We start from the raw sequence: 13,143 nt of genomic DNA on the forward strand, positions 1-13,143 counted from the left end.
TGGGGCAAGAAACTAACCTGACTCCGCCAGATGGATTGCTTCACATTTGCTCGGCATATCCATCTGGGAACTTTCCGTCGGAGAACTTTTGGGAAGGGGTGAAAATCCTGGTTAGCTGATTGGATAAACCATCTGTCTATCACCACCTATGTTGGTGATAAACAGGCCAAATCAACCAATCAGGTCAAACTCTTGCCGAAACCAGTCGGGAGAAGAGCAAAAACATCTTTTCCTCCGAAAAAAGCCTCCAGTGCCGTTTTTGCTCTTCTTTCAATGAAGGAATACTTTCTAATTCGGATAAAACTTGGGCGATAGCTACGCTCATCTCATCCGTGGAAGCCGCCATGTTGTTTAGACTAACAGTCGCTTCATTTAAGATGCATGTTAAATGGCCAATCTAACGCTGCAGCCCGGCGGTGCATTGTAGGTAGTTTCAAGTTTCAGCTCGTCTCTAGGGCTGCAACTAAGGATTATTTTCATAGTCAATTAATCTGTTGATTATTTTCTCGATTAAAAGTTGTTTGGTCTGTAAAATGTCAGAAAACGTAGGAACAGTGTTTCCCGAAAGCCCAAGATGACGTCCTCAAATGTCTCGTTTTGTTCCACAACTCGAAGATATTCAGTTTACTGTCACAGAGGAGAGAAGAAACTAGAACAATATCCTCATTTAAGAAGCTGCAATCAGAGGATTTTCATTTTTTTCTTAAAAAATTACTCAAACCGACTAATCGATTATCAAAATAGTAGGCGATTAATTTAAGAGTTGACAATCGATTAATCAACTAATCTTTGCAGCTTTACTCGTCTCGTCACAAATCTTTGGTCTGGACTGGACTATTAACCCTCCTGTTTTCCTCAGGTCAAATTTGACCCGTTTTCAAAGTTTTTGTATCATTTGGTTTTCTTTTAACCAAATTGCCCAAAAATAACATGGATGGTTCCATACAATGCTCTTTGCAAGTAAAATTAAGAATCAGATCTCTACTTTTATTGATTTTGGTTTTATTCAAATTTATAGCATTTGAAAAAAAATTTAAATGGTTTTTAAAACCGTATCCTGACTAAACGTGCGACATATACATACTACATATTTTCTCCTTTTTTTAAACTCTTAAACTTAAAAATGAAAATTAGTGACCATGAATTCCAAAAAGAAGTGTAAAAATAGAGTTAATAAGTTGGAATGAAGTTTGCTAGCACAATCAGGAGATAATGTATACTTAATACTTTATAAAGTGGCAAAACAGACGGAGGACAACACAAACGTTAAAGTATTGTTCCGGAGCATTAAGCTTTTGTTCGGACATTACCTTCTTTGAACATTTACTTCATTGTCCTGCACCAGCAACTACATGGATGTGCACAGCATCATCTTTTTTTTAACTAGAATTGATTGAAAAGTCCCCCATTTTTGATGAAATTCTTTACACTTTCTTTTTTAGAGGGGCTCTGTGTCAAAATGTAGTTGTGAAGCCCCTAAAAACTTAGTTTCAAATCGGATTCCTTTGTAACTTCAATAGTCATGACTAAATATGCAACAATCAAAGTTTGAGAAAAAAACATCCTGAAGTATTATTAATAAAGAGGTAAACACTGAAAAATGATCAGGACTAATCTGGATGTAAATAATCAGAGATGATTGACTAGTATATTTTTTTGTCACTTGACGAATACAATTGTTAACATTGATATCATGACTAATACGGCCTAAACTCTTGAAATTAAAGTTGTAATAACCAGAAAATGACTTTTTAAATCTAAAATCTAACTTGGATATAACATATTACATCATGCTGCTTTCTTACAAGAGTGGGTATGGAATTGCATAATTTTGCTTCTTTAACCAAAAAGCAACATTGTGCAGGTATCATTGCACACTGTATTAGACGGTCACGCTTTATTCATGGTGTTATTTTGCTTGAGCTTTCATTTCCTGTATCTTCCTAAATGTCGCTACATTTTAAAAATGGAAATAGGATTCACTAGAAATGGATGTAGCCAGGTTTATTCTGGAATCCTTTCAGGTGGGACACTGTTTTATCACTTCCCTGCACAACACTATCAGACTTAGTAACCTATTATTTTCTCTCAGCTTGAGAGCTCTCTTAATTCTCATTCTGTAACATGTTGAGGCTAAAAGGCTGTTATCACGGAGTGGTAACCACAGTGCACCAGAACCACTGTGAATGGTTATTTATCCTAAGAAATTAGTAAACTGCGCGGCACTTTCCACCCAAAAAGTGGGCGAGGTCCTTTTAGGGAGATGCATCTCATTAAGCGGGGGAAAAAGCGCAGAGAGTTACTCAGCCAGTTCACAGGTTGGATTACTTTGCTGTTTCTCTGTCAGTAAGGTGCTAAAGAAGAAAAATCCACTGTCATCCTCCAAGACACGGTGCTCTGTTATCAGACAGTAGGAGCCAGAATCTCAATTCATCCTGAGGGCTGTGGGCAAGCCGCTCCTTTCTTTTCATCAACTCCCTTCTGCTCTGTCTCTCTATCCCCTTTTTTATTCACCCTCCTCCATCCCTCCCTGGCCCTGTGCCTTTTTCACTCTGTCAAAAGTGTTTTTGCCCCCTGGTATGCCTGCACAGGATTCCATTAACTTGAGAACCCGGGCGGAGTGTTTGTTTCAGAGAAGGTTGTTTTTCTCTCCTCCTGTAGTTCCTGGCGGCATCGCTCCAGAGTCCCTGACCTTCACCCCGCTCGATGACATGATCTTCCTCAAGTGGGAGGAGCCCGTAGAGCCCAACGGTCTCCTCACGCAGTACGAGGTAGGATCCCTTGTTAGTCATGCACAACAAAAATCCACAACGATACTGCAACCTTCTCATCACACACTCAGGCTACATTTACATTGCTAGGTTTGGGTTTTTAGCAGAGGTTTGAGGCAAAAGCGATCACCGTGCGCAAGTGTTTTTAGCTCCAGTAGAAGAACTAATCTCCGTTTAAACTAACACGCCCAAACATCTCATCAACATTCTCGTATACTGGGCATAAACAGGAACGCAGCATTTATACTGTTGCTGGTAGTTGCCATGGTAACGTTAGTAGCTTAGTCTCAGAGAACAAGACGCCATCAGCCAATCAGGTGGCGAAACGTTGGCGTCAGTGTCGGTGTTGCCAAAGGTCTCCGTCTGCGTCCGTTGAGACTGCAACACAACCCCGCAGATTCCAAACCAAAACGGGGTCAGACGTGTTTTCAAATGTCTCCGGTTTAGGGGCTCTGAATCACCAGAGCAGGGGGAATTCGGGGTGTAAACGTAGCAGAAGATAGTCGCTTTTTAATCCAAAACGTAGCAATGTGAATGTAGCCTTAGTCATGCACAAAAATCCACAACCATACTGGAACCTTTTCATCACACATTCCATTTACCTCGGAAGTCGTAGCTGGGAATGACGTCACACCCGAGTTGACCACATTCCATTATAACAAGTCTGATTTCACTGCTCTATCTAGGTTAGCCATTGTTAGCAATACCAGTTGATAACAATGCATTAGGCTGTTTTTTGTTCATACAAACAGCGTAACATGTCCACAGATAGACATTGGACAGTACTGTGTGTACGACTGATTTAATGAGACACAGAAGAGACAGAGTGCTAAGAAACTGTGTATTACTACAACTAGAGCTGGGCAATATATCGATATTATATCGTTATCATGATATGAGACTATACATCGTCTTAGCTTTTGAATATCGTAATATCGTGATATGGCTGTTTTCTTTTCCTGGTTTTAAAGGCTGCATTACAGTAGTGTAAGTGATGTCATTTTCTGAACTCATCAGACTGTTGGAACTCTTCTATTATTTGCCTTTACCCACTTAGTCATTATATCCACATTACTGATGATTATTTATCAAAAATCTCATTGTGTAAATTTGAAATAGACACAACAATAGTCTATATGAGGTATTTGTCAAAAATATCGAATATTTGATTTTCTTTCAGCCATGTGTTAATTAAAATTTTTTTTAAAAAATATTTCAGAGTTGACTTGCTCAGGGTACAGTGAGGTTAACCGACTTCCCAAGTCAGAAATCCATCTTCAGTGGGTGCGTTTCTGACTCAGAAATGTTCGACTTCCGAGTACAATTGGAACGCACCATATTCGTCTCCAGGTGTAGGATGTTGTTTTCCCCTTACCAATATCTATTTCATTCATCCTCCAACAGAATAATGACTCCGATCAGGGAAACATGTCCTCTGCTGCCTATAAAGACTGTACTGCCCCCCCTCTTTCATTTCCCGCAAGGCTTGTTTTTTTTCTGGTTGTTGCCCGAACGCTGGTAGCAAACATGAGCCTGAGCCACTGGAGTGGGGAGGACCCACTTTTCACAGTTCATGGGCTTTACTGTACATGTTCATATGGTAATGAAGCTGAAGCACAGACTTCAGGCTGTAATTACATGGGGGACAACCCCTCTAATTACTTACTTGCCTAAGAGATGCCTCAACAAGGGGGCAACTTTAAATGTTTCTAATTAATTATTGATGGCCCCATATCAACCGTAGACCTTTGTAGTATGGGCTTTGGAGCTTTTTTCCCCCCGTTAGTAGATGTGAAGGCCCACTATGGCTTCACTCACGGTCGCCTGATGGGGAGAGAAACTAGTTTTCATTCACAAGCACAAGACGCTTGGAAAGTAATGGACTAGGCAGGGAGTTGAGTAGTGCTGTAATGTTGCTCCGCATACAGATGAGCTGCCCTCATCCCTAACCTCCAAATACTACTGCTCTGAATGTACTAGATTTCTTCTTGAGGTCGATACCATTGTCAGTGTTGTGGAGAGTCACACATCTCTGCTAACAAAATATCAGCCAATATTTCAGAGGGGGATTGTTTCCACATATGGGACGGCACCTGGTGGGCCCTCACACAACCTTGACAAAGTGCACATCGTTGGCACAAAGCTTAGAGATTTGTTTGAACTATTTCCCAGTCCAAATCTCACAGCAAACAGGAATGCAAACATATCACAACAGCAACTTTTACCTTTTCCGTTGTCTGAATGTAATGGCCTATACTCATTGAGCATTTCCATTGACTCCAATGAACCCTTTTGTCTGCTTGGACAAAACCTAAAAAAGTAACAATGACAAATACTCAATGTAATTGAAATTTTATGCTTCACTACATTTGGAATAGGGTGTTTACAGTTTTTTCAGGGTATGGCTCCATTGTGTTTCTAAGCTTATCAGACAAATGTATGTCCATTCAGAGATTTAAGACATTATATATTGAAAAATATATATGTTTACCATGCTTGTGACTTTGAAGATTTGCCTCAAATATCATATACCCCAGTGAAATGTATCTGTGATAAGATAATATTCCATCCATAATATTCCATCAGCATATATCAGCCGTGCTGATATATGGTCACCCCTCAATCACAAGATTGCTGGTTTGATCCCAGGCTCCTCTGCCCATGTGTCCCTGAGCAAAACATTGCACTCCCTGGATTATTGTGTATGCAATGTCCACTGCTCCTAGTACTTAGCATGGGTTGTATGCAGTAATTGGATTTCACTATGTTGAACTGTCAGTTGTATGTGAGTTTGGTTTAGTTTTTTTTCCACAAGGGGACTTTGTCAACAATGTAAATGGCTTGGGCTCACTGAGTTACTGTATTGAGCAAAAAACAGTTAAAATACTAAACAAGGCAAGAGCAATCATTGTGTTTGCTTGATCAGCTAATCCAGAAAAGTGTGTAAAACCAGGTCAGCAGTACTGTAGAACGAGGATATGACACAGAATCTAGCCACGTCTGATTATCAGTGGCTAAGTGCAGCAAAAGATTTATTCGATCTGCGCTGTGAGACGACATTTTAAGATTAATTGAGAGCCATTTCTCGTGAGAGAGCCTTTAAATAAAATTCCATCTAAATTCAATCTTTCAGCTAGTGTGAATAATAGGCTGTAGGCTGCGGGAAGCGTAGTGCAGATAGCTTACAGGCTTTGTACAGTAAGATTTGTTTGGCCCTAATAGTGGTACAAGTTAGGGCATACTTACTATGACCTAATTTGAACATATGCCAAAACTCTAACTTTGACACTTTTGAAAGTCATTTCCATACACTCTAGAGCTCATAATGGGCGTTTTTATCAGCGCTACAGCGATGGCGATGTTGGTCGAGCGGTCGTCGGTCAATCAGTCCACCAGTCCACCAGTTTAGTCCTGAATTAAGCCCAGTTCAGATCAAATATTCACTGGGCGATATGGAGAAAATCAGATATCACGATAAAATCTGATGTGACGATATTCTTAAAGGTGCTGTAGGGAGGACTGTGAAGATCCAGGACTTAGCCAAAGAATTTGAACATCAACAACTTCTCAGTCCCTCCCCCCCCCCTTTCTGCTAGCGGCCAAACGGTCACCTAAGCCCCTCCCCCCACAAGGTGAAATGAATGTGTGTGCATGAGCAGTGATTGACACACAGTTAAACACCTCCCCCTGGCCCTGATTGGTATAAATGAACAGGGAGCGGTGGATTTTTGCAAATCGCACTACAGGCTGTAGGTGGTGTCAGAGGAGCTGGATTTTATGTGACTGACTTCATGTAGTTCTACAGGAACATAGGGTCAGTTTCAGCAAATATGACAGACAGTTTTATAAGTCTTACCTACTGCACCTTTAACCAAATGCCTCCATGTCGATTTTATAGTGTTGACTATTGGTGCTTTTACAAAACATTTTCACACTTACATTTTAGATAAAAAAAATCATCAATATTGTGGATATAATGACTAAGTGGTTAAAGGCAAATAATAGAACCGCTAGAACAGTCTGGAGAATGACATCACTTTACTGTAATGCAGCCTTTAAAACCAGGAAACAAGCCCAGCCCTACTTGCAACGCGCCGGTCTGCAACGTTCTGAAACCTGCCGGTCTACACCCGACGCGACAAAACGAGACGTCTAAAGCAACGACTCTCTGTTCTTCCATTCCAACTTACGACTTTTCAGTCTTTTTTGCAGCTGGATAAATCATTTGTAGCGTCTTAAAATATGAATAAGGATAGTGATGGTGAGATGCTTACAGTTGCGAAACGATGAAACGGTAAAAACAAAGTTTTATTTCTCGGATTCGCTGCTTTGTTCTAACGCCGCTCCCTCTCTTCAGTCACTCTCTAGCTCGCTCGACCACATACCGCGCGTGTTGAGCCGCCGTCTACAGTAAAGCTCTGCCATTTCAACCAGCTGGCTTATAAATAAAATGGCTTATGGATAATTTTATTTCTGTAGTTTGTAGCTGACTTCTCTATTGGCTGTTGAAACAGGTGACGTCCCTTACGTTCTAAAACCAGCCTCTGGAGACTGGACCAGCTGAGTCGCAGCGACGCCATCAGCTGGCTCGAGGCGAGCTGAGACAGCCACTGAATCTTCGGTCTGAACTGGGCTTTAAATGTCAGACCTCGAATATAGTGACTTGTATCTGTGCAAAGTTTGTCACTAGAGAGGTGTTTTCACATTCCTCTACTGAAAGAGGGTGATGTCTGCGAATTCCCAGAAATTCAGACCGCTGCAACTTTTCCCTGCGACGTTCTAAAACGTTTTTGTCTCGTCGCAAATCTTTGGTCTGAACTAGGCTTTCGATTTTCATCAAGCAGCATCATCCGGTCATAACTGAAATATGTCTAGTACTTCGTTTCATAACCTAATACCTGCTAATTGAAGGACGTTCCCATCAGCCTCAGCTGTATTCATATGTTAGCATGCTAACGCGCTAAACTATGATAGTGAACATGGTAAACCTTATACCTGTTTAACATCGACATGTTAGCGTTGTCGACATTAGCACAGAGCACCCAAAGAAAAGCCCTCCCAGAGCTCCTGGCATGGCTGTGAACTCTTGTTTTCTCCCCCCCCTCCTCCCATTTCCAGATCAGCTACCAGAGTATCGAGTCCTCAGACCCAGGCATTAACGTGCCAGGTCCTCGTCGCACAGTGTCCAAGCTGAGGAACGAGACCTACCACATGTTCTCTGGCCTGCATCCTGGAACCACCTACCTGGTGTCAGTCCGGGCCCGGACCGCCAAGGGGTTTGGCCAGACGGCACTCACCGAGATCACCACCAACATCTCTGGTGAGGCCTTCTGCTGACTGCTGTACCATTTTTGTGTGTGTGTGTGTGTGTGTGTGTGTGTGTGTGTGTGTGTGTGTGTGTGTGTGTGTGTGTGTGTGTGTGTGTGTGTGTGTGTGTGTGTGTGTGAGTGATCGACTGATACGTTTTTTTCAAGACAGATACCGATGATTGTTAATGAAACCGATAACTGATATGCATTTATATTACGGTCTATCACTAGTGTGTGTGTGTGTGTGTGTGTGTGTGTGTGTGTGTGTGTGTGTGTGTGTGTGTGATTAAGAGAGTAAGAGCAAAGTATGGTCTTGAATGGTAAACGGCAATAACGACACAATGCACTTAAATGCTGATAATGCATGCAAATAATGCCAGCTAAGGCATCATGGGAGTGCCACTTTAAAGAAAGAAAAAAAAAAAACAGTATTATTCCCAACAAGAAGTGATTTTTATTTTATTTTTTTAAGCTTTTGCAGACAATCGCAAAGAAGAATAAGTAATGACTTGTAATTTTCTTCTTGTAAAGAGCTTTTGATTAAATGACACACATGCGTTCAAATTATACAAATGATCGTCATTTTCCCTGAGCCACACAGCTTTCTGACGTGCAGTGCCTTTGTTTGATGAACTGAGAGCAGACCTGTATTATTGTAAACCACAAATCTTCAGCTTGAATGGTTTGGGTGAAAACAGCTTTGTTCAGCCAACGTCGGCGCTAAACCGAGTCTGTGTTTACCATTCCAAGGCGACGCAGCAGCTCCGAAATGAAAGAAGCCCTGTTTGTGAGCGGAAAGGGTGTCGGCGTAGATCTCGAGATCGGTCTGGAAAATGTGTCTCTAGGGAATGGAAAAAAACCGCTCTCATCTACAAATGTCTGATTGAACATCATGTGCTGTTGTGATGTTTTCCCTTAAGAAAAATACATGGAGTATGTCTAGTGTGTGGATGATTAGGAGTTTTCAAGGAATCCATTCAGAAAGATCAGTTTGGACCGAACAGTGGTACAAGTTGGGGAGTGAGACTATATATCGTCTTAAATTTTGGATATCGTAATATGACACAAGAGTTGTCTTTTCCTAGTTTTAAAGGCTGCATTACAGTAAAATGATGTAATTTTTACCAGACTGTTGTAGCTGTTCTGTTATTTGCCTTTTTTAAGCCCCAGTGTGTAACGTCTTTAGTTGTTCATTATCAAAATCGGTGTTGTCCGTTCACAAACTTGTCCTTTTTCATGAATATATATATTATATATATTATATATGATCTCAACGCCAGATGGGAGAAATTCCCACACATTGGACCATTAACTAACTTAGTCATTATATCCACATTACTGATCATTATTTATCTAAAATCTAATTGTGTTATTATTTTGTGAAAGCACCAATTGTCAACCCTACAATTTTGCCGCAATATCGACTTCAATGCATTTGGCCAAAAATATTGTGATGTTTGATTTTCTCCATATGGCCCAGCCCTAGCCGGCAGCTGTCAAGGTAACCGATTCAACGTGCAGTATCACATGCTCTCTCCTGGCTCAGCCGTCAGGAAAGCTCATTGGGGAGCCAGATCCTGCACCGATTTTGGAAGCAAACAAGAATGCGTAATGTCTCACTATTAGTCTTTTCATAATTCATGCTGGATTCAAGCACCTAACATGCGCTGGCTCAAACCCTCCTCGACACCGCCATGTATAATGCAGACCTCAGCTGCTGTGTGCAGGCTTGAGTGTGTGTGTGTGTGTTTTCTGGATAACAGGTTACACAAGTAGCTTTTTACAACAAGCATTAATGCCCTGCCTCCGTAGCAGAAACATTTCCAATTCCATTTTGGAGCCTTTTTGTTTTCGGGCTTATCTGTTGTACCAGGATAGCTATTTGCTTCGCTACATACTCCAGTTAATTCACTCCCTGTAGTAAACAGAGATGGGAACACTCAACCTCATTGTCCCCAGAGCTGTGCTGAGGTTGTGCAGCTTTGAGATCTGTCCTAATTATATTATAAGGGCCTCTTGTTTTCTCTGTAGTTGGCTGCCGTTTCTAGTCATCATCAGTCAATGGCACAGTGTGGGAGGCCTCTACGTACTGCAGCACACAGGAGACGTGCGGGTAATGAATAAAGATGGCACACTACTATTTCATATATCGGTGGAAAGATTACTAAAATATCCAAGCACAAGTGCAGCTACATGGCTTTAAACTCAAGGAACAGTGTTGAGCGAGGTACTCAGGAAGTGCAATACGTTACTTTTTTTCTTATTACGCCTTAAAAACTGTTATATTACTTAGTAACGCCTTACTGCCCATTAATGAATTGATTTCTTCCACAGTATTTCAACTTCTTTTGATTCTTTGGTTTCTGGTTCTTTATGTATCCCCTCAGCCCCGGTGTTTGACTATGAAGACATCCCGTCTCCGCTGAGTGAGTCGGAGAGCACCATCACTGTGCTGTTGCGCCCTGCGCTGGCCAGAGGGGCTCCAGTCAGGTACTTCTAATACACTGCTCACTCCTACGCCAGCATTCATTCAGCACTCTTCCGCACTCTGATATTTATAGCTGCAGTCAAAAAAAGAGCTCTCTTGTAGCACCCCCGACGACTTGAAGCATAGCAGATGCCATTTTTTTTCTGTTAACTTTTTGTACAGCATGTATATGTTTCAAATTGATTCTATCTGTTCCTTTAATAGAGTGAGGTGTTGTCTCTCTGTGCTGCCTGAGCTAGTATTGAAACAACGCCCAAAAACAAGGAGAGAACCTAAATATAGCTCTGTCTGTCCTGACCTTTACCATGTCAGCGTTGTTGGCGTCTTAGCCATGTGCTGGAATGACAGCACATGCCGACCAATCACATGTTTGACCGGTTGACAGCTGTGTCACTGTAACGAGCGCCACACCCCGATTTCAGACCGGTTTCAGGCTTGAGAAAAAAACGGAAGCACAGGGCTTTGAGGCATGCCAGGCTCTGCCGAAGACAAACAGAGCAGGGTTGAATTTAAAAAAATATATTTTGCATTTAATGTTTGTTGTCTTAGTAGAAGAACTTTGAATTGCCTTTTAGCTGCAATGTGCTAAAATAAAGCTGCACGCCTTACAATGCCTTACATATGACAGAACATGAACATGCATATAGTATATTTAGATAGCATATACACTGTATCGTAATTTACATATATACTTAGAATGTTGTTGTTTTTTTACAGTTATTTTCCATAATTTCCAAAGCTTTTGTTATTTGTTTTGGTATTTTGCATCAAATGGAAGCAGAATTGTACCAACTGTGATTACGTTTTTTATTATCTTCAGCTTCTTTTTTTTTTTTTTAAAGAATAATAATTGTTAGTTGCTTCCATAAATACAAAGATCATTTGAAATGAACAAAGCACCCTTTGCCCGCACCTCTGCCCCTTTCCTTTTACAAGAATGGGCACATTTGGCTGTCATTCCTGTCAGGATAATAGTATACCAAGTGAATTGCTAAGATCTGGACATATGGTGACACTGCTTTAAAAAAAAAAAAGTGACGGGGGGGCGGGGGAGACATGAGCAGTCAGACAATCAGACGGGTTGTAAATAAAGCCTCAGGTTAGCCAAAATAATTTAAAGACACATGGTAAACTTAGTGTGTGCTGTAAACATCCATCACAGTTTACAGACTGGCTTCTTGTCATATAATGAACCATAGAGATTGCTTTGTCAGTGTATATATTTATATGACTGCATAGTAACATAGCATAGTAGCTCGTTTAGTTCCAGTGGTGGGATGTAACCACGTGCTTAAGTACATTTACTCAAGTGCTGTACTTGAGTACAAATGTTGAGGTACTTGTACTTTACTTGAGTCTTTTCTTTTCATGCCACTTTCTACTGCTACTCCGCTACATTTCAGAGAGAAATATTGTCCGTTTTACTCCACTATGTTCATCTGTTCCAGCTTTAGTTACTAGTTACTTTAGTTACTCCACTACATTCATCTGTTACAGCTTTAGTTACTAGTTACTGCACAAATGAAGATGTTTGCACACAAAACACATGTAGTTTATAAAAATCTGATGTTTTATTGTAAATGAAACTAGCCAACAATATAACGGCCTACAAGTCCAGCTGAAATGATTAGACCATTAAACACACAACTGGTCGGATCGTTTCCAGTTTCTAAAATGGGAGGGTTTTTGAGCACTTTTAGTTTTTCTACTTTAAGTACATTTTCCTGATGATGCTTACATACTTTTACTTAAGTGACATTTTCATTTCAGGACTTTTACTTGTAATAGAGTATTTTTTACACTGTGGTATTAGTACTTTTACTTCCATTAGGATCTGAATCTGAATCTATGTGCTCCACCCTGTCCTGCTGCAGTGCCTACCAGGTGGTGGTGGTGGAGGAGGACGCTTCCCGGCGGGTGAGGAGGAGGGAGCTGGGCTCCGTCGACTGTTTCCCCACAGCCAACTCCCACGGCGAGGCGCAGGCCAAAGGGGCGCCGCATTACTACACGGCGGAGCTGGCCCCTAGCAGTCTGCCCGAGGCCACGCCCTTCACCGTGGGCGACAACCACACCTACAACGGCTACTGGAACAGCCCTTTAGACCCCACCAAAAACTACCTCATCTTCTTTCAGGCCACCAGCAACTTCAGAGGGGTAAGAACCATTAAGATGCCTGACAGGGGCTCTTGTTTCTGGAGCTCAGACACGCTGCTTTTATGTTCGAGCAACCTCCACAGTCAATTTAGATTTGTGTCGAGGAAGTCAGAAGGCTGTATGCTGGAGGCGCTGCGAGAGAGGAAGCAGTACCCTGAATAGACGAGGCTTTATTTGTTACCAAATGAGGTGATGTAAGTTTCTGCAGTTTTAGGATGGCTTTGGGTTTGATTGTTTCCCAGTGGTAAATCATGGACTTGTTAATGTTGCATTATTTCTCAATGAAATTCGTTCAAAAAAAATCTGAATGCATCTTATCAGCTCTCACAAGATAATTACAATGTGTATTCATGCAGTTTTTGTCCAGTTGTCAGATTCCCTCACAGTCAAGCTCTTTGAAAATCTTTTTTTTCCAGCGGAG

The 13,143-nt window shown here is 41.3% G+C and overlaps 1 protein-coding gene across 9 annotated transcripts in view; it reads left to right on the forward strand.

Annotated features, from left to right (window-relative positions):
- The window catches only part of LOC120571198 (receptor-type tyrosine-protein phosphatase U-like), a 243,153-nt gene that overhangs the window by 153,512 nt on the left and 76,498 nt on the right, over nucleotides 1–13,143 (forward strand). For all 9 annotated transcript variants that reach the window (XM_039819974.1, XM_039819976.1, XM_039819981.1 and 6 more), the window contains exons 9-12: nucleotides 2,662–2,771; nucleotides 7,890–8,091; nucleotides 10,468–10,570; nucleotides 12,443–12,722. In XM_039819974.1, the coding sequence (XP_039675908.1) occupies nucleotides 2,662–2,771; nucleotides 7,890–8,091; nucleotides 10,468–10,570; nucleotides 12,443–12,722 (695 nt within the window). The remainder of the gene's footprint in view (nucleotides 1–2,661; nucleotides 2,772–7,889; nucleotides 8,092–10,467; nucleotides 10,571–12,442; nucleotides 12,723–13,143) is intronic.

The sequence above is a fragment of the Perca fluviatilis genome, chromosome 13 (assembly GCF_010015445.1).
Source record: "Perca fluviatilis chromosome 13, GENO_Pfluv_1.0, whole genome shotgun sequence".
NCBI lineage: Eukaryota > Metazoa > Chordata > Actinopteri > Perciformes > Percidae > Perca > Perca fluviatilis.